Source organism: Musca domestica, unplaced genomic scaffold (genome assembly GCF_030504385.1).
Source record: "Musca domestica strain aabys unplaced genomic scaffold, Musca_domestica.polishedcontigs.V.1.1 43, whole genome shotgun sequence".
Lineage (NCBI taxonomy): Eukaryota > Metazoa > Arthropoda > Insecta > Diptera > Muscidae > Musca > Musca domestica.
In genome coordinates this window covers 3,547,827-3,570,285 of record NW_026712332.1, presented here as the reverse complement: position 1 = coordinate 3,570,285, position 22,459 = coordinate 3,547,827, and the positions used below count along the sequence as shown (strand labels likewise).

General features: G+C 33.2%; 1 protein-coding gene, 3 non-coding genes and 1 pseudogene across 5 annotated transcripts; 1 reads left to right on the top strand and 4 right to left on the bottom strand.

Annotated features, from left to right (window-relative positions):
- Nucleotides 1-1,624: 1,624 nt before the first annotated feature.
- On the bottom strand, nt 1,625-17,781 carry LOC131804374 (protein no-on-transient A-like). 2 transcript variants are annotated; one of them, XR_009343105.1, is made up of 14 exons: nt 17,390-17,781; nt 13,813-15,130; nt 13,443-13,739; nt 13,247-13,320; nt 6,074-6,133; nt 5,696-5,752; nt 5,259-5,334; nt 4,973-5,027; nt 3,437-3,492; nt 3,182-3,242; nt 2,918-2,991; nt 2,658-2,714; nt 2,028-2,086; nt 1,625-1,843 (listed from the first exon to the last, which is right to left on the bottom strand). XR_009343105.1 is itself a non-coding variant. In XM_059127208.1 (5 exons), exons 1-5 carry the CDS (start codon nt 17,666-17,668, stop codon nt 10,476-10,478), a joined length of 2,103 nt encoding a protein of 700 aa, XP_058983191.1. In that variant the 5' UTR covers nt 17,669-17,781; the 3' UTR covers nt 9,570-10,475. The 2 variants fall into 2 exon arrangements, 1 of the variants encoding a protein (XP_058983191.1); XM_059127208.1 differs by lacking the exons at nt 1,625-1,843; nt 2,028-2,086; nt 2,658-2,714; ... (5 more) ...; nt 5,696-5,752; nt 6,074-6,133 and adding an exon at nt 9,570-10,610.
- Nucleotides 1,921-1,991, bottom strand: LOC131804432 (small nucleolar RNA U18). The gene has a single exon (XR_009343132.1). It is a non-coding gene; the product is annotated as a small nucleolar RNA U18 (small nucleolar RNA).
- LOC131804431 (small nucleolar RNA U18) lies at nt 2,165-2,234 on the bottom strand. The gene has a single exon (XR_009343131.1). It is a non-coding gene; the product is annotated as a small nucleolar RNA U18 (small nucleolar RNA).
- On the bottom strand, nt 2,791-2,860 carry LOC131804430 (small nucleolar RNA U18). The gene has a single exon (XR_009343130.1). It is a non-coding gene; the product is annotated as a small nucleolar RNA U18 (small nucleolar RNA).
- Nucleotides 17,782-21,535: 3,754 nt separating the features above from the next.
- LOC131804402 (mediator of RNA polymerase II transcription subunit 18-like) lies at nt 21,536-22,428 on the top strand (annotated as a pseudogene).
- The last annotated feature ends 31 nt before the right edge of the window (nt 22,429-22,459 follow it).

Below are 22,459 nucleotides of genomic sequence, written 5' to 3'. Positions count from 1 at the left end.
CTCAACTCTTCAATCTTTGACAAAGGTTTAAGACTTCGGCAGTTTAGATGAGCTAACTTGAAACTGCGGTCAAATGGGCAAAGTACATCCTTTATGTATGAGTTATTATTCACGACTGGACCTAGATTATCACGTAAGGGCATAATAAATCAAAAAACAGTTTGTGGGGGGGGAACCAAGAATCGAAATAAAAAACTAATACTATACAATATAAATGCATTTAAAACGAATTCAAACTTAACATACTCATACAGCTGATCATAAAATTCTAAGAAATGAGATCTACTACACAATATTAGGAAACTAGTTATTGAAATGCAATTATTAAAAAAATGTTAAAGTGTCAAATACTGCTTAAGTGGAAACATCTGGGGATTCATTCAAAAGCGAGGCAGCATTATTGACGTCAGCAAACAATACTTTGCCGTCCGGAAACATTAGTTTGGCTTTCAGCTCATGTGAGTTCAAAATTTTAAATTTTGTAATAATATTTTGTTTTTGAAGTTTTCTACAAATTGAGTTGAGGTAAGCTGCACCTGGCGAGTAATGCTCGTTAAGATACACACGATTAGTTAAATCCCTACAGGCTCCATCCATTATATCACACGCCTTAAGTGATCTAGTTTTGAAGTATTCCTTCATTATACAGTCCCGGGCATGCACATTATTAAATTTGACCAGAATCTGTGCCTTCTTGCTTATGTAAGATACGTGGCTAATATCACTGCTAGAGATTGGTACGTTGAAAAATGTGCCCAAGGATAGCACAGGGGCAAGAAGATCTTCGATTCCCGCTGGCAATCCACCAATTAACATGTCGGCTCTGTTCAGTCTCCGATGCAACAAATTGATCTCAGCTTGCAGATCAGATAGTTTTGATGATGCATTAGATTCCACATGATTAATACGATCGTTGCAAGTTTTTATGTCACTCCTAATTTCAGTGAAACACGAAGACATTTCATTTTTTATATCATCAAGTGCTGTCTTTATAGAATTTTGTTCTGATTGGTTATTCAATATAAACCCATCAAATTTGGCATTTAAATTGCGAATTTCATCAGCAATGCTGTCACTATTGTGATTGGTGCGGGTGTTTCCATTACATTTAGCACAAATGAAATGCGTATATTTCATAGCACGCAACGCTAATAAGTTTTTATCACTAATCTTGGCACAGGGGGCATGTAGCCATTCGTTACAGACTCCACACAATATACTCCCCTGAGTTTTTGTAATAGTCTCATCACAAGCACCACACTTCGTCATTTTTTCTTCCTTAAACACGTAACAGCGCAGCACACGGCAGCACAGCAACAAGAAATAGCAGCAACAAAAGCAATCAAGAACAACGAAATAAGCAACCAGCAAAATTGTTACGTAAGAACGCCACAATAAGAAACCGCTTGATGAAAATGATGATGATTAAATGATGATTAAATGATTTATCACACGAACTCCAGGTAATTTGTGTCGGACTATTAATAAATTGCAAGAATTTAGTGCAGCGAAATGTATAACAACGATCAGTGCGAATAAAAAAAGATAATTTAGCGAATGATCAGCCGCAATGAAAAAAAACACGACTACTCAGGCATAGTGTTGCCAGATGATGCAGTTCAAAGGTTGTTGCTTTTGCTTTTCACAAATTTAACTAATTTAAATACTTTTTCATTCAAAAAGATCAATTCCAAAAATATCTTGACAGTCTTGACTAGGTGTTCTGATACGGCTAACTGTATTATTCTATCATGTGACACAAACATCTTGCTTGTATGCTAGGGTGGTATAATAAATCCACAGATTTCCATTCAAATTATCGCAACAAATGTGTAGAGATCATCTGAAAACAAAGACGTTCATTCATTATTGTTATATTCTTCACAATCTGATGATATTGCTACTGGTATAGACTAATAAAATAATCAGTAATTGGAAGAATAAAATCAAATTAAAATTCATAAACACGGACCAATTAATATCATCACGAAAATACATTTAAAAATCATTAAATTGTACATACTTACATTATACTTTATCAAATACATTCAAAATTGTGTGCACACACGTTTCAGAGTTTTCCCACCTACAAAATAATAAAATAAAGAAAGTAAAATTACAAAAATGGACATATTTAAAAAGATATTAAAGCTGCTTTAGCAGTGAAAATCAGTAATTGGAAGGAGAAAATCAAAATAAATTCATAAACACGGACCAATTAATCTCATCACTTAACCACTTGACCCATTATTTCGTTTAATATTTCATCATATTGTTGTATTTTTAGAAGTTAAAAAAATATATTTAGTTCTGTGTCTTAAAAAATGTTTAATTTTTTTAATTTAAATTTTCAGCAAAAATGCCGAATATCTCAACAACACTCACATATTAATGAAATAGTAATTTTAACTCTTAACTTTAAACACATATTAATCATTGGGTTTACATATGATTTAGATTTATACTACAGCAGAACAGAAACTTTGTAAATTATACCCAATAAACAAATTTAAATAAAAGAAAATTATTTATGAGGCATAATAAACTAAACTTTTCCCGAATAACAATTGGGAAAAGTTAGTTTAGAAAACGAAATATAAGATCATTGGTGTGTGCATTATAAAATATATATTATGAAAGTAAATCAATAGTAATACCTTCTCTTGAAACGTCTCTCGATTTTAGGAGAGTAAAAGCCGAGCCAGCAAATGCATCTGAAAACAATAAATAAATGTAAATAATTATTCTCAATAAAATTTATATTTTGTGTTCAAAATATACTAAAAATGTTTTAATCAGTAATTGGAATAGGCTAATCAATTAAAATTCATAAACACGGACCAATTAATTTCATCATTAAATAACAAATTAAAGGCATTTTTTAAATTCATCAATTGAATTATATAAACTTACTTACCATTCCAATTTACAATCTCCAGCCGAATGACATGATCATCATCGTTTCTCCTTTCTCCTTTTTGCGAACACATTCTGAAATTGACATGAAAAAAGTTGTTATCACATGGAAATATCTATGTTATTTATCTATAATGAGGCAAAGAAATCAGTACGCAAAGTAGCGCAGCCGAAATCGTATAGTCATTGCTTGATCATACGGTAACTTTTGTCCTCATTTAATGGATTAAAATACGGTATTCAATTTAAATGTTTGTTAACTCACCTCATTATTCCTCCCCTTCTGTCATATATTGATGGAACTCAAAATTCATTGAATTCACAAACTAGAAATATAAGAGAAAAACCACTGCCTATTATAAAAAGATTCAAGATGCAACTCATACAAATAATTATTCGATTTAATCAGTACGCAATATAGCGCAGCCGAAGGTTTTATAGTCATTATTTTAATCATACGGTAACTTTTGTCATCATTTAAAACAATATATTCTTACTACAACTAGTAGTATGTACTAACCTCTGTTTCACGTAGAACAAACAAGTCAAATGCAACCCCAAAAATCGTAAAAGGTTCTGAAAATAGAAAACAAAAATCTAATTTAGAACACGCTCTGAATAAGATTTCGGATGCATTTTCTTTGGACTTTAATCAGAACGCAATAAAGCGCAGCCGAATGATGTATAGTCATTGTTTATATCATACGGTAACTATTATCATCATGTTAAAATTTCAACTATATTATGAAAAGTGTACGCCATAAAGAAACTACCTGATAAAATCCATAGTTAGTTGATTACATAAAGATGTTTTGCTATATTACTGGTAGAAAATTGCCATCCCGGATTTTCAGTCGTATTATCATTAAATTCATTACAGGAAATTGTCAGAGTAAGTTTCCGTTTTTTTACAGAATCTACACAGGGTGAGATTAAAAAACTGCAACCAACTTCAGACTGCTGTCATATCTAAGCCACTCGTCCGACAGCTGTTGAAATTATTGCAGTGACAGCTCATTATATTACAAGCGTACAAAAGCATTTCGTTAAGAATTTTCCAGAAAAACAGTTATTCGTGATGGAACTCAAGCGTGATAGTGTGATTTCTTTATATTTGGCTGGAAGACCACAAGTGGCTATCGTTAGAACACTCCAGCATTTAAATGCGAATAAATACCTTGTGTCTCGTACCATCGCTCGTTACAATGATACTGGTAGCGTAGCCCGACGTCAAGGAAGTGAACGGAAGAAAATATTAACATCAGCAGAAATGGTTCGAAAAATAAAGAAGCGATTTGATCAAAACCCGTGTCGCAATGGCCGTAAAATGGTTCGTGAGCTCAACATATCGCAATATTCCATCCGGCAAATATTAAAAAATGAACTCGGGGTTTGAAGGCCACGAGTGACCAATTCGAACAAATCTCAACTTAATCTAAATTTTGATATTTCCGACATTCTTTGCTTTCATTTAAAAAAAATCTAAAAATTACGACGTTTGCTTTTATTGCAGTTTTTTCATCTCACCCTGTATATAGCACAGGTATTGTGAGAATTTTAGCTACATTTTTCAGCTACTTTAATTCTCATATACTGACTAAAAAACCCTCATTCGAGGACTACACAATAACTAACAGCACTGGGAGAATTTTTTATTTTGAAGAATGTAAAATCTCAATTTTTATATGTTTAAGCCCAAGAAAAGATAAATAACATTTGTCTTCCTGCTAAATTACTATTTTTACTTGAAACAATGTCGAGAGTTCGCTAATCGATTTAGCAAATGTTAACGCCACTACCACAAACACACAGCACGAGTCTCAACTCCTCGCGATAACTAAAGAATGAATACTTTTCATTTGTTGTAAAACAAGTACCTCTCCGATATTAAGAATGAAATCTGGGCAAATGTGAATTAATAAAATGTATTCTTTTCTAATTTTGATTTTTGTTCTGCTAATTGCTGGACCCTAATTTATTGTATATTATTGAAAATACAAAAATCCCCAAAGACGTAACTTTTTGTTGGTTAAAATATATTAAATTACTCAATTACCTTTTTACATATTTCATCAATTGCAATGTGGCCAAAATCGAATATCCCAATAAATCTGTAAATATAAAGAAAACTTAACTTAGTATTGACACTTGTTTCATTAAAAATTAGAATCTGATTTAAATCTCATTTATATAAATCAACATGGTAGTATTTTTTAATAGGTAAGGGAATGTTCAGGAATTAGATCCAAAGTTATAATCATTGAATTAAATGATGGGTAGCTATATAGCTACTTTAAGGGTTAGTTGAGCACACAATTAAAAATGAGTTCACATTTATTTACCTTAGATCAAAATGGAAAACTGGATTTTCATCGTTTATAAGAAGCAATGACGACGACACTGTTCTCGGCAGCAAATCTAGAAGAAATAAAACACATATGAATTTATCCATACTAGAAATATTCGTATATAGTTTAGAATACTCTCTTTCTCATAAATACAATTCAACATAACTAAAAATGTAAGGGATTTTATTCAGGAATTAGATCCGTTGATTTTAATCATTGAATGAAAGACTGACTTCTACAACGATTCGATACTTTGTAGGCGATTAAACATTTCTCCAACAGGATATGCATTGCACACTGAGGCAATGTTTGGTAAAAATGCAACGTTATTGAAAGCGATGTTTCTAATTTCTAATCAGATACGCATACGAAGCAACTGCCGTTTTGGAAGTCAGCCAAATATGTACCAGCAGGTATAACTTTATAATTACCTTATTAAATTGAGGCTCGATCGTGGGCGCTGACACATTTCCAAACAATTATAGTATCTAAAAGCAAAAAGTACAAGCATAAATCAATTAAAAACAAGTCAACAAATAAAAAAAGAGTAGATGTATGTAATTGCAGAGGTTCTCATTTAAACCAATCAACATGGTATAAAACATTGGGAAGTCGTTCAGGAATTAGATCCGTTATTATAATCATAGATAATGAAAACTTCACGAATGCAGTAACGTACGGCTGCCTGTAGGTGATGTTATTAACATATTTGGGATATATTAAGAATCAAGATTTCACCATGAGAGCATTACATTGCTGCATTTATGAATTCGCTGTAGACGTTGTCATACGTTTACAAATATACATACCTTTTTCCTCATCCGATGTAGATTTCATAGCAACAACACGCCAAATTCCTCGCATCCATACTGAAATTTTATAAGAAAAATTCATTAATATCCATACATTTTTTTTTACATTGTCGTTTTTATTTTATGCTAATCAAGCCATACATTAGGTCGTTGTTTAGAAACAGAAAATTTATTGTCTAATTCGGACCAGTACACAGGCTAACAATCAGAGTTAAGAACTCGTGTGTTGTAAGATTTCCTTTACTGTTTTTTATTTTGTTTCATTTCGATTTTTTATGAGGCGTGCAAAAAGAATTTTTATATTCAAGGGAATTTGATGTATTCTATGAATAAAAATACACTGTGTACACGAAGAATTTAAAATATCACAATTTATCTTCCATTGCAAGTTTCTTGCCTTTATGACAATTAAAGCAACAGAAGTTTATCACTTATCCATCAAAAGAAAAATGGTACTTTAAACTTAATAGAAAAGACAACGTCACTAATGAATGGCTCAAATAGAAAGTCAAGTAGCTCAATCTTGATTTTGCAATATTTTCGAAGCAATTCAGATCGTTTTGCTAAACATTTAATATGAGTTTCAAACATTTTCATAAAAACAGAATATTATTTTCGGGGTGTCTCAAAGACAAAAGTTAATTTTTCAATAATTGAATAACGACCTTTAATGAAATAGGCGTTGGAGTAATGGGGTCCATTTGATGAATACAGAAAAATCGAACGGAAAAGTATTGCTTTCCATCATAAAACACTAAAGAATATATGAATTAAGATAGAAGGAAAAAGTAACATTGAGGGGGGCATGCATATGCCATTTAAAGCATTTTGCTATTCAAAAATGTATAAACCTTAATAGTTTATGCATCTAACAAAGTAGTATTTCTGCATTCAGTAGTTCACTCTATTTGTATCGGGGCCTTAATACAAAATCATATTTTGAGATATCCGGATATTTGAATTTAATTTAGTTAGCTATAATGCTTTTACTCATTTTCAGTTTCATCTTTAGTATATTTTTGTTGTAACCCGAATCTTTGCCCCCTTAACTTCAGAGAGTTTGTACTAAGCACATAATCACAAACCAGACAATAAAACAAAATCAATAACATTTGACAAGACAGGTGTTGATGGTATTGCTGGGAGGGGGGCGGATATGTATGTAGCCCAAATCAACTACCCTTGTGTTGCTATTTGATTTTGTCACATTGCGATTTCTTATGCTAAAAATATTCGTTTAGAGAAAACGTAATTTGGAGGGTAAACCTAAATCATTGAATAGGGCAAGATTCGGGTTAAAAAAATATTTGTTATAAAAAATCTTACCTCATGTGAAATAAAAATATCATTTGATTGGCAAAGGTGTACACAAATTATGTGTTCACTTCAACATTATTATTTGAGTACAGGTGAGAGTTAATGTTGTGACATCAGCAATTTGTTAATATTTTATATGGTAGAAGTATGCACAAAGCTTCTTCGGCTACAATGTTCACAAAAAATGTGTTGAGTAGAGGAGAGTTGTTCGATCCCATGTTTATCCTTGTATATTTCGTAATTTGTAGATCCATATTTATTCCAAAAAAATCCATTTCATTAATTCTGTTAACGTCCAATATGTTGGCGATCAGTGCAATGTATACTGAAATTATGTTAACTACACGTCCATACATTCATCCTTCGTCATCGTTTTCTACACACAACCAAACTTCATTCCTACTTAGGCAAACTCATCATCATTTAAGACGCACACACGAACACACACATACACAATTATTCAAACACACCCAAACATCATATGCATACACGACTCCAAAAATTTCCAAGTTGTCTTTCTACAGTAAGTCATTCATTACAAAATACATTAAAGGAAATATTATAGCGCCCTTATAGGCAATCGTGAATTTTAAAAAAGCTTCATTGTACATTAATGTTCACATTTTTCAATTATATCAGATAAATATATGTCACATTAAAACACGCATAAAACAGTGACGCCAAGAAGTTAATGATAAAATTATATGCTCCAAAGTTCAGATTCGTATGTTTTACTTCCAATACGATTGAATGTCTCAATCAGAAATAAAATCACTAAATTTTTCCCTTTTTCTTTAATTTGAAATATTGCATTGTATTTGACAAACACCGTTAGTATTGTATATTTAACACCATATTAAGCAACAACTTGAAGTTCAAAGCGAACCTCACAATGCGCATCACTTGACAAGGTCGTCATGGAAAGTATTTAGATACTCGGTATCGTGAAAGTCATTACAAGAAATATTGAATGGAAAGCTATATTTCAGGAATGAGAAAAGAATCGATCTACAAATAATTTATTCAACAATCGATGAGATCGATATCTCAGTTGGCAATGAATAAATTTCAAATAAAAATAAACAAAAAATTGAGTTGTACCAAATGATACATTTTAGTATATAAATATTTAAATGGAGTACAATTCGTATTTGGTGTATAAATATGAACAATTTCCAGAAAAGTATTGGCATGTTTGTTCGGGATACTATAGTATTTTGTTGTAGCAAAATGGTCAGGCTTATTCCATTATTGATGTTTTTATAAAAACAACTTTTCCAAAAAAAGCGTTCAACTTATATTATTTCTTTTGTAAATGCAAGTTTGTCAATCGAGCCAATCAAGACCTCAATATAGTTTTGCCGTTTCCTAAAAAAATTGTTTTCCAACTCGAAAACAACATTCTTTCAACTCTGTGATGGTTGATAGAAGAAAATGTTATAGAATTTGTCCCACTGGTACAATTGTAACCCCCTAAAATTTAAAAATGTACGAGATCATTCGGAGCATTACAACGCCAAGCGTAGTATGACTGAATATTCGTTTATCTGCATTTTAAATACAACTAAAATAAAGCGAATGTTAATGTTACAACAAATTATTTATGAACGTGTTTCTTACAGTTTAAAATAATCAAAAACGCTAAAATAAATACAACTGCCAGACAATGTCAATTTCATTAATACACCTTTTTCATTTATACTATTCATATTATTTCATTCCATCACATTCACATTCACACACACAACACATATATCATTAAAATAGATCAAAACTTCATTGTAACCCCCATATCACCCGCCTTATTATATCATCCATAAGATACCCAATTCTGACATCAATAGCCATTGGGCTGCCGATTGCGATCATATACCCCAATCTTAGAAAGAGAAACAATTATGGTTATTTTTTTTAACATACTCAGTTTTCTTTGAGTATCATTTATGTTGTTGCTTTTTTTCTTTTGTTGTTGATATTTTGTCATTTATAGTTATGAAATATATATTAGGGTTGTGTAAAGTAGGGAAAAATAAACCTATAAACTATAGAGAAATTTTTCATTTCTCACGTGTATCAATAAAAATGGAAATAAATTTTCCACTTTGTTTACAATCATCATCATGGTGATCATAAAGTATATCATAATTATAAATTTGAAAAGTGAAAAATTAAAATATTTGTATATTCAAGTATTTCTTATTTTCCTCAAGACGAACGAATGAATGCGTTCCGCTTTGAAATGTTTGTTTAAAATTTAGGTTGTAATTACGAGTTTTTGTTAATAATTAATGGTTATATATAGACTCCAGCTTAAATCTAGCGTTTGAGATTAAAATTGTTATCTGTATGTAAATACATTTACATATCCACTAAGTTGTTGTTAATTTGAAATTAGCTGAATGAACTGTGCAGAATTAAAAGAACTTAAATAAAAGAACATGCTAGTACTTGCAATCCTACACCATCTTATGAGGGAATAAAGGACGAAGGTTAAGCATGTAATTTCATTGGTAGTCCTATTATTTCTAACCGAAACATGTAGATGATGTTATATCGGCGTCTTAAATATATTTGGTAATATATATTGCGCTCATATATGTTGTCCATTTTATATGGATGTTTTGTTGTTCATATTTTGTGAATTTGGGGACTTAAATACATTCATCTAGAACTAAACAGCTGCGAGATCTTCAATTATTACATAGGTGCGCGCGTGTTTCGCCTTGTTATTATACATATACGACGACGATGCGATGCATGTCTTTTCGTGGCCGTGGACAAACAACTTAATGCCAACAAAGGCTGATGTTGCACACACAGACATACAGATATGCAAATTATAAGAAATTGAAGATCATTGTTCATACATTGCCGAGGAGTGGATGAAGAATATAAGTTGGTTATAGTTTCAATTTAGATCAAAAGTGTTCCGGCCTTAAAGGTATAACTAATACTATGTTTGCAATGCTAATTTTTATCAATCACACCAAAATGTCCCAAAAATTTGTAGTTTTTTGTTTTCAGTTTTATCTGTTAATATTTAGGTATGCATCAAGATTGGCGAATCATCTGTAGCTTCATCTCAGAAACGTCTTCGGCGTTCCCAGGGATTATTGTTACCGCCGCCATTGTTTCCACCGCGTTGAGCTCCACCACGGTTTCCATTATCGCCGCCACTTGGTTGATTTTGGCTACCACCAAATTCAAATCCGAAATCCTATATAGAGGATGCAAATTTAAAGGTAGTTTTGAGGTGGTAAAAAATACATAATAATGTACAACGATGTTATAAAATATCATTGGAAGTAGCAAAAATACAAATCATACAAAAAATTAACAAAAAAAAAAGAAAATATAAAATAAAATTTAACATTCTATGCTCTTATTATTCAAATTTATCAACAATTGTTTTACTTGCAATCAATCAATATCGCTCATCAAATTTTCAAAGAAAAGACAGGATCAACACATTTATATGACAAGATAAAATTGAAGAAAAAGCAAAGGACGAGAGAGAAACCAAGGAAATATATATTATACCAAACAAATGCTTGAAAATTTTAACTCAGTTTCAAAATGTTAATTGTTGTAATAGTAAAGTATTCGTAGTACAAAGTGCTCAGAATACGATAGACACAATGCAACAGATTTACATAAATTATCCAAGATCCCAATAGGCAAAAATTCAGCTTTTAATTATGTGGCGCATGGTGCGTATCGACTTAATAAACTGTTGCATAAACAGCTTACAATAGTAGCATCAAAGCTGCATACAATCATATTTAGAGCATATTAGAATGTTCCGTTATCATCGTTCAAAATGCAAAATAATATTTAATTGTGCATAGCTCAAGTAAGTTCTAAAGTCCCTGGGATGCATACAAAATGGAATGAAATACATAATGGAAGAAATTATAATTTTCTGAGATCGATCAACATTTTGCTTTAAACATAGCACCATAAGGATATGAACAGCAAGATTTTTGTTAGGAATATGTTTATATAGTTCGCTATGGATCTATTTAATTCTACAGAATATTGTTTGTCTCTTTGTTGTCCGCAAATTACGGAATAGTTACAATTACTTATTATTTTTTAATTTTGAATGTGTATGCCTTTTTAAGGCGAACATCATATGCTTATGATTTTCTTATCGGGAGAAGGTAATTATTTCAAATTAACCTTAAAATCCGACTCACTCACTAGGACGCATCTATGCGATGATGCGCAAGAAAAATATATTTTCCTAGGGCGGCCCCAGGAAGGTGCTTTGCACCTTTAATTTCTCCTTTCAATATAACATGTACAATTCATTTTAAATCGAAATGTGAAATATCACATTTTTACCACATGCTCATGTTATGTTTTGAGACGTTATATTCTTTCACTTTTATGTTAATCCATTATTTAGCATTCTCAAGGGCAGTAGAACCCGCACAAGCTTCTTTTAACATCTCATTTGCGAATTACCAAAATTATCAAATATTCATAGGTAATTAAATGACATTTGACAAATATTCAAACAACAAAATTTTCGTTGGAAATTGTAGTACCAACTAAATCCCCCTCCTACTTTCATCAGGTATCAAAGTATCAAATGTTCCCCACATTGTGATTTAATTTTCTTTTTTTTTCAGCATAAGACATTAGTGTTATATTCCCCATCAACCCAATAAACATAGAAGTGTTTGACGTAGAATAATGTTCAATTTAACATTTTGAAGAGCCAAATATTTTCAAGTTGTTCACACATCATCAATATAAATTGATGAATGTGTGAGTTTGTTGTTAGTAAAATATTATTTCCAGACATACAAGTATAAGTATGTTGCGCTTCAGCAAATACAAAGTAAACTTCTTGCGAACTAACGAATGTCCCAGTCTGGCTAGTGGAGAATATGGAATCCAATCTTAATGGTTATTTCCTACCAATAGAGGCGCGATATTTAAACAATATGCTTACTAACATTTGTAATGGCAAGAGGTTAGAACCATTTACTGTAACCACGACCTGATGTTTCCATCATTTGTGAATTATCAGCAATGCATGTTCGTTCAAGTATCTCGACATCCAATTGTTTCTTTCGTATTAACACTGGCCATTTTGTTAATTGAAATTCGTAGCATAGAGTTTTAATAAAATAACCATAAAATTGAAAGAACATACACCACGATGCCCAACAGACTTGGACAATGGCGAAAGAAGACGAGAGTAGAAAAATGGTCGAGTTAGATATGTTTAATGAATACGTTTGTTTTCTACTAATAAACAAATTGTTTATTTATTGATTTATAAGTTAGTTAAAAGTAAACAATTTATAGTTTCCTAATCAGTTTCTTTTGAACCATACAATCTTTTGGGTGAGAGTTTAAAAATAAAACTATGTAATCAATATTGTGACATAGGTTTAACATTCGCTAAATATAATCACAAAACAAAAGTATTTACAAAATAAAAAATAAACTAAAAATTAAACAGGTTATAATGGTTACTAAGCTATTTGTTCAATGTGTTTGTTGGCAGAGACCACCAAAGTCTTGTAGGAATATATATATAAGATAAAATGTCCATTCAACTGTTCTGACAATTTTCTTAGCTGAACAAAATGATTGTTGTGAATAACACAAAATACTGTTTCATCAATATTGACGAGCTACTGAGCAACTGAGAAGAGTTGCTATCGCCAATTGCTTTTGGCGTTCTTAATTGATTTCACAATAGTTTGAAGAGCAAATATGCAGTTTTTTCCAATATCAATATCTTAAGATGTGGACTTTAATTTTGAGTTATTTCAGTTTTAAAGTAACGCTCTATTGCCTTCTCCTTTTGAACATATTGAAAAATGAACGTACCTGCGGGTTGTTTGGGCCATTAGGGCCGTTGGGACCATTAGGGCCATTGGGACCATTGGGTCCATTGTTATTGCCTGTAAACAGAAAGAATGTAAACAATTTTAAGTAAATCTTGTATAGAGGTATGCAGATTATTAACCGATTAGCCGTCAACGAATATGAAGTTTTATAAATGTATGGAGAACGAACAACATACCTCTAAAATCGAATGGATTTGGGTTGTTTCCAAAGCCATCAAAGTTATTGCAATTGCCACTGAAGCCACCCTCTTGCTGATCCAGCAATGAGTTCAACTGTTGAGCTTGCATAAACAATGTGTTTTCTTGCTGACGTCTGCGCATCTCCTCTTCTTGACGCAACATGCGCGATTGCATTTCGGTCTGTTGGCGGCGAACTTGTTCTTCGTCGCGTTTGCGCATCTCTTCAGCTTGTTTCTCACGCATTTCCCATTCCATTTTCTTGCGTTCATTGTCTGACTCGCGCTTGCGCAATTCTGCAAATGCATATTTCAATTGAAACTTACTATTTCCATACTATCATTCATTTTTCAACAAAATTATAAATACCTTGTCTGAGGAGTTCTGTTTCGTGCTCATAACGAGCATATTCCATCTGCGCCTCCAATTTCTCTTCCTCCATTTTTAGTTCACGTTTTAGAGCTTCCTGTTTGCTCTTGAATAATTCATGCAATTGCTTCCACCTGGTGCCATATTCATGTTCGAAACTTCCACGTTCGGCAAACCGAGGTCCAATGCCACGTTCATGGTTGAATTCGGACAGTTTTTTGTTCAGCGACTTGTCGGGTAGACCGTCATTGTCATCGGTCAAATCGAATGGTTCAACGACACAGGGTCTCAATGAAGCAGTGAGGAAGAAACACTTCTCATTGCAGTAGCGCAGACATATGTTGGCTGAGGACTTTTTGGCAAATTCAACAATACCCTCCCCGGTAGATTTACCACGATCGTCAACATTGACCATAGCCCTTTCAATGGGACCAAAGATTTCAAATGCTCTATAGAGCAATTCATTCGAAACAAATGGTGTAAGGTTCGAGACACGCAAAACTGTGGCATTAGGGGCGAAACGAACACGCAAAACGCGTCCTTTGCGATTTGTGCCATCGAGTTCGCGCTTTGCACGTTCAGCATTGGCATGATAGTCCATTTTAAGGAATGCAAAATTCTTTTCTGAATTACAGAAAACTTCGGCTATTTCACCGTATGGCTTGAAGAGCTCTCTTAGTTCTTCTTCGCTAACTTCACCAGTTAGATTACCGACATACAGACGGTTACGTCCAGAGAATTTGCTTTCCTCGGAGGCCTGAATAGCTTCAAGCTCGTGGGTGGGACCAGAGATGGAACGCAAGCGCTGATTAACGAAGAAATCGTCATTGCGACCACCACGTGGGCCATCGCCGCCGCCACCTCCACCTCTTGGGCCACCACCATCACGACCATCACGATTTCCGAAGTTACGGTCTCGTTTTTGACCACGATCACGTTGGCCTCCTCTGCCGCCCATTCCGCCATCATTGTTGTTATTGCCACCGCCAAAACCGCCACCGCCAAAGCCGCCACCACCATGTTGTTGTCGGTTTTGTTGGAATTGTTGATTCTGATTATTTTGTTGTTGATTCTGATTATTTTGTTGTTGGTTCTGGTTGTTCTGTTGGGGGTTTTGTTGATTTTGTTGGTTTTGTTGATTTTGTTGGTTTTGTTGATTTTGCTGATTTTGTTGATGCGGAGCGTTTCCTGGACCAGCATTAGTATTTGCTGGTTTATTTTCCGCTTGAGCCTTAACATCTTTAGCAGCTGCGCCGCCCGTGGCTTGATCAGGTGCTGCTTGAGCTTGAGCTTGCTGTTGTTTCTGTTGATTCTGATTCTATACGAGTAAGATTGAAAAGATATAGATATTTTGGTATTCATAGAATGAAATTGTACTTTTGTCATCAAAATAGGGTAATATAACCTCGACGACATCGCTTGTTATAAATTTAACTAAACTAAGTTCTAACTGTTAGATTGTTACCACTACTACTTTTTAATCTGTAAACTGATATAAAATCTAACAAAAATCAACAAAGTCACGATTCAATCCATATATTAAAAATATCAACCCGAACATTAATGCCGACAACAGAAGGCATTTTGCGTCATTTATTTTTATTTGTCATTGTTTCCTATTCAGCAAATGATGGTTATATGAAATTATAAAATTAAACATACCAAATGAATTGGATCGAACCAAAATGCTAACCTACTCTTAGATTGTAACTCATTAAAAATATGGATTGGCTTGACAGATATATACCCACCCTCAGAATATAGTTTGCAAGTTATTACCTTAGTGTGGAAGATAAGGTACCCGAAGCAGTTGGACGATATATTCCATCTTCGCACTTGAAATAAAGTTGATATAAATATTACGATGTGTGGGGTGGGTTTCAACCAATTTATTTGAGCTTTTCACATCTCTATTTGAGATGGTCCACATCTCTGCTCTATATCTGGGGTTGACAAAACAATTGGATTACGCAGTTTGAAGAGTATCAGAACAGTAAGTAATGGGCGGATATTACACAACTTCGAACTTTATCTAAGACTGACAAGAGTATTAGAATTTGCAGAGATTAGACCTTATTGGATGCATCCTTTTTGTTGTACAAAATGAGACGACAAATACGGTTACGAGGTTTGTTATAAAAGTTAGACTATTAGATTCTGATTAAGAGACATATTATGTATTCAAAAAATTCAAGATATTTCGATAAACTCCTAGGTCAGGTTATGTTAGGTTGAACAGAGTTTAGCCCTCTGGACATAATTTGAGTCAGTATAGGTCTGCTGTGCGCTCTAGACTAGGATATTATTAAAAGAAGGCGTCAGTTAACAGTCTTAAGGTCTTAAGGTTTGGTATGGAATCGTTACCCAAGAATTGCGATCTGATATTTGCAAACGCTGGGCATTGACACAGAAAATGCTCCAACGTTTCGTCATCTGTTATCTGCACATTCCGTCTTGTACAGATGAACTTGTAGGCCCATGTGCCCGTAAGGATGCCTCCTAACCTAGACTGACTACAATTTGTGTAGTGAAGATTTGCTGGCGTTTATTGAAGTAAATGAAACTATTTGAAACAAATCTATTTGGTTGAAAAATTGTAGTGTACTTAACCCGTATCAAATATGGTGGGACTTTAATAGCGTATTTCGCTTCGTAGAGAACTATGGGCTTGTGTGTTTTTTCGAAAGAAAATGAATGCGATAGAAATCACTAATTTGTTTAATTGTTTATGGTATGGATCTATTTGTCGTATATTTTAATACACTGTTCGTCAAATTAATCTGATGGGGGCACTTTACAACGATAAAGTGAGTAGATGATAAATTTAAAATGTTCTCCCATGCCTTGCACAACTTTTGTAAATGTTGTTAAATCAGCGATTTTTATATTACATTTTAAATTCAGAAAAATATACTTAACACGCATCAATGAAATTGATAACTTGGTGCGATTCGTACTGAAAATAAAGCCAACGAGTTTTATCAACGAAAGCCAAGCAAATATCAATAATTGTAAAAAACCAATGAACTCAAAACCGTATATTTTATGTATTTTGATTACATTTGATCACAAGTCAAATGAATTTAAAATACACATTTCACATAACTACAGATTTTTTTACAATATTTTCTCTACAATGATGCTACTTTTCATCGCGCAGTATGGGGTTGAAAATCAATCCAACGAAATTCTTATTGTCATTATTATTTTCCCTGTTCTCAAAACTACGAAAATTTAAAATAAAATATTTCATTTGAAAAATATTTATATAATTTTTCTTAAAGAAATGGCATTCATTAACTTTTTGGAAATCCGCTTTTTCTAAACCCCAACACAACCACGCACACAAATTACTTTCTTCAAAATACAACACTGCGCTGTGGGCAATGACATGGTTGGCAACTATGTACCAGGTAAGAGATAATGCCGGTCGACACGAGGTCGAGGAGGTAGGTATATACTGGCGGCAGCCATTTTGTATTATACATAATTTTCGGTCTCATATTCTTCCTCCAATCACATTATTTCTTTTTTTAAATTCGCTTAAAATCTGCCTTTAAATAATAAATGTACCTACCTGATTCTGTTGATTTTGGAAATTTCCTTTGTTGGCGTTCTGATTGCCACCTCCACGATTTTTATTTCTATTTCCGAAGGCTTGGTTATTCTTATTTCCACCAAAACCTTTATTCTGATTTTGGTTTTGATTGTTCTGAATTGGGCCACCTCCTTGATTAAAACGAGGTTTCTTTTCTGCTGGCCCATCCATGGCTTTGTCTTGGTTCTTGTCTCCTTGATTTTTTTGCGGCCGCTGAGGCAAAGGCCCGCCACCATTTACAGCAGTTTTAGCACTCATCACTTTTAACTTTCTTTTCACAAAAATTCACTTTTTTCTAATAACACTCGGCCCTTTACTTGCAGATAAACGACTCACCTCAACGACTGCCGGAAATAGAATGAACACGAAAGTCAGAATAGGCATCTTATGTTAACTATCGATTAACTCGATTGTTTGTTGATAGAATATCGATAATCGATTTTGATGTCGACTTTTCAACCAATTTAGTTATTCGAACGAAAAAAACTTGAGGAACAAACATTAAGTGCCGTCGAGACGTTCAAATTTTTTCATCAAGCAAGTGCGTATTTACGAAGTTACGTGTACGTAAACGTACAAACAAGTTTGTCAAACATTCCTTTTGTAATTATTTTCGTTGAGTGCAGTCATGCTGTCGTCGGAAGATGAGTGGCTTTTCGTGACAGCAGTTGTGTTAAAAAAAATGGAAATGAAAAAGAAAGAGAAAATATGGATGAAAAAGTGGTATGAACAGCGCAAACGATTTACACATGAAAAACTTTTGAAGGAGCTGCGAATGAGTAGTGTTGATGACTACAGAAATTTTTTGAGGATATTTATTTTTAATATATTTATTTTTTTTTAATATCTTCAACAGTACCATCGGGGTACTTATAAAAATCAAGGAGTATATTATATTGTTTTTTCCCTATTACTGTACGCGTCTGTCCGCACATTCCACAATGCATCAAGGCATTGGTACATTTCAATAAATTTTATTGTAAATTCTTTTTCGTCCGCTATTCATTTTTACTCCTCAACGTTACAACACAAATGGCATTTTGTTTGACAAACACTAATGCAGACGTTCAAATAGATTTGCGCAAATAAAAATATCAAAATATTTTGATTTTCCATCAAGCAGAGCCGACAACAAATGTGGTGAAGCTGACAAAAGCCGATTAGACTCACATGGACATACACATATAACCTGCTTGACGAAAAAATTTGAACGTCTCCAGGGCACTTTAAAAAAGGAATTTGTAAAAAATGGCAAATATTGCTCATTCACGTAAATGCACACTAAAAGTACTTTTGGGTACTTTACTTTACGATATCCTCTAGATCTCGAATGTAAATTAGATAGCGTACATCAAATAATATATCCACTGGATATGAGAACGTTTTACGTGGCGTACAAGCTATGGAATTTACATATAAAATCGGACGGTGTTAGTAGTCTAAACGTGCTCTTACTGTGTGACGAAAATTGTTGAATTAATAGGTTCGTTCGTTTATTTTTCCAGTAGCATTTACTCAGTAAGTTATTGTAAAATAACAGCTGATCCAATTTATTTGTATTATTTGTAAAAATTTCATTACAAAAAGTAATGTGTAATGTAAAGGTGTAGTCATTGACACCAAGCCTGATTTTCAGCGCATGTTGATTCCTTGCTGTCTTCAAGCTAATTTGCCTCTTAGTGTTAGGATGATAATAGCCAGATCTTTATGAATATTTGGAGGCCACCTCTGGGCGAATGCTTGCCATGTGTGTACGCAAACTTGTTAACACTATTGTTAGATATGTGTTTGGGTTGCGCCGTAGTGATTGTTAATGTTATTAAGTTCCTTGGGCTGGCCTTTGTCAGATATGTTGAATATCGCCTGCTTTGAGTCATTACAGGATTATGAGGAATGTTAATTCTCCTTTATATAAGTTTGGTCTGTTCCAGATCTGCAAGAATGTAAAAGTTTTTACTACGATAACCGGTTTTCCGTTTATGATATCGAATAAAATTGCAAAACTTGTAGATTCTTCATGTTGCCATATTTATATTGATAATATGACAATAGCAGCAAAATATATTAAATAAAGAAATGGATAACGCAAATCATTTATTTTATATTGAAGAACTGAATTATAATTTATTTATCGAAATTAACTACAAATTCGTTTTGTTTATTTTCAACCAAAAATGAAGATGCCATTGTGAAAAAAATGTTGTGACTACCAGTTACTTTTACAAAAAGCTTGCCATATCTCTGTAAGAAATGCATATACTTTAAAGGAAAGATGTAATAATGAGAAACCGATAAAGTTAACTTTTATCCTTCACTTTTCCTAAAGTAAGGAATAAAAAAAGTGGACTATAAAGGGAAGATATAAGAACGGGTCAAGGATCATATTTTTTGATGAGAACGTCCAGTCATTTCATTCATCTTTCACGCTATTTGACTCATTTTAAAAATGAACAAAAAATATCAAATAAATGAAAACAACTTGTTGGATATAATTATGAATAATTCTGACAGGAAGCGGGCGTAGCCTCAAGGCTGTATTTCTGTAGTTTACGAAGCTGTTCTACCTCCTTATTGTACCATGGATTTACTGTTTGAAATATGAAAACAAAATATTTTCAAAACAAATGATTGGAAGACACGTAGATTGCGGCTTGCGCATTAAAGCTATTAGCCATGAAATTGAAAGATTAAACAGTTTGGATCATTTTAAGTGAAAGTCCAGGCATTTTCATTTTTCACGCTATTTAACTCATTTTAAAATGAGAAAAATATGACAATTAAATGTTGCATATAATTTGAATGAGTCTGACAGGAGCGGGCATAGCCTCGGGGTGTACTTCTGGAGTTTAAAGTATTGTACAATGCATGCGTCTTATTGTCTAAATCTATATTCATAAATCCATTATATACACACAAAATCAGCGATGGGAACTGTTTTTTATGCAATGAAATTTGACAAGGAAAATTACAGGAGTTCTAATTTGAAATGAAGTACCTTTATTTCATTGTACCAGTTTTGCCATGAAATTGAAAGATTGAACAGTTTGGATAATATTTTTGAAAGCAAACGATGCATTTCATTCAAATTGAAATAAGGAAAAATATCAAAAAAATGGCAATAACTTGTTGCGTATAATTTTGAATAATTCTGACAGGAAGCATGCATAGCAAGCGGTTTTACGTCATTATTGTAGCATGTTTGGAGCAAAAGAGTTTAAGGTACAAGTACATAAAAAGCTTGAAGTCATGGCTGGGCATATTAATGTAAAATTACAATGGAAAACGATGGCAGGATTTTAGTGCGGCTCTGTAATACCCTATGAAATGTCACAAGATATGCATTTAGAATGACCTTGTTTAAATTCGGTTAATAATTTAAACCAGGCTTTCTACATTCCTCTGTTATTTCATCAAAAAGTGCAGATGGATTAAAGCATATTTTGTGACATATTATAAATATGTTATGTCAGATCCGTACTGAAATCCTGTCGTCGTTTTTCATTGCAATTTAACATTGATATGCCTAGCCATGATGCCAAGCTGCTTATGTACCCACAATATAATCAATCATATGTTTTTAATTTTTTAAAATTATTCATTTGACAACATCTCATTGTCAAAATGTGTATTTATAAATCCAATGTACGTACACAAATCAGAGATTAGAACCTGCTTTCCATACAGTGAAATTTGACAAGCTAAATTACAGAAAATTCAAAGATGGGAATGCTTATTTGAAATGACTTTACCTTCTTAATTTTACAATGTGGTTAAATTTGTTTAAATTATTTACAAGTCTGAACAGAAAATAATATTTTTAAATGCAATCGACTAGAAAATTTCTCATTCAATTTTGTACGTGCCCTACAGACCAAGTTTGAAAATATTCTTATAGTGTGTCTAGGCACATTTACAGTATTATTTACAACATTCATGGTCTGTTTTAGAATTGCAAGAATGTAACAATTTTAGTCGAGTGTAGTAACAGTTGGCTGTTGAAGTTCCTTTGATCATTCAGTGAACATCACATAAGTATATTTTGTTGGAGAAAATTCGTCTTACACAACCCTGTAAAAGAACACATTCGATCTCCGGATCCCTATAGAAGGCAATCGTTTTTATTTTGATTTCGATCTTTATTACGCATATCCGCTTTGGTCGTTGTTTCTCATTACTACGGCGGTCAATGGGAGCTTTGTGGCTTTGTAATCCAGTCGAGTTTCCTTGTTAATCTGGTACTGGCTTGGGAAGTGAATTGTTTCATCTTTGAATATATTAAAGTATATATATTTATATTGTGTGTCCTGCTAAATGAATATAAATTTAAGATGAATTCAATGAGCATGGCCCAGGTCGCATCATCAAAAGAATCGGTCAGTCAGGCCAACCAGGAGTACTTACTCCAGGGATCTATTATTGCATCTGCTGTTGAACTTAATTCACCGGTATTGAGGACGTGCAAAAGCATTTGCCAGAAAAAACTCAGATATTTTTATTGCAGCTTCGTGGATTGTGCGATAACGTGGAAAATGTACCCGAGACATTTCATGATTGGAAGTATGTATGAGCATGAGGCAGCCGAATCAGGTTCCCTTACAAGTACGTGTTCGCCGAGCACTGGGCACTCGGGATTTGCCATTTCAACTCAGATATATCGGACAACCGAACTAGATCGATCTAGGCCAACTTGGTACGATCCAGCATCGATGTTGGATGCACATCAACCGTTCTTGAATTCCTAACTGAATTGGGTTGCAGAGTAGATTTTGAGTACGTTAGCAAGGATTCTTGTTTCGCAAAGGCCGAATGAAAATTACGGTGGCGAAAATATTTAAAATTATTCCTGGAAAACAGAATGACAGTGAACCAGTGTGTAACAGCTATTTGGTGGAACTATCGGTATTAGCGCCAAATGGACAGGACGCGATTGGAGATGAAATGCGTATATTTGCTGAACAATTAAAACCATTAGTACTCTTGAAAAAATTGATTACAAAAGACTTGGCAATATTCCATAAGTGTAAATGCTCTAATATAAATATTGTAAAT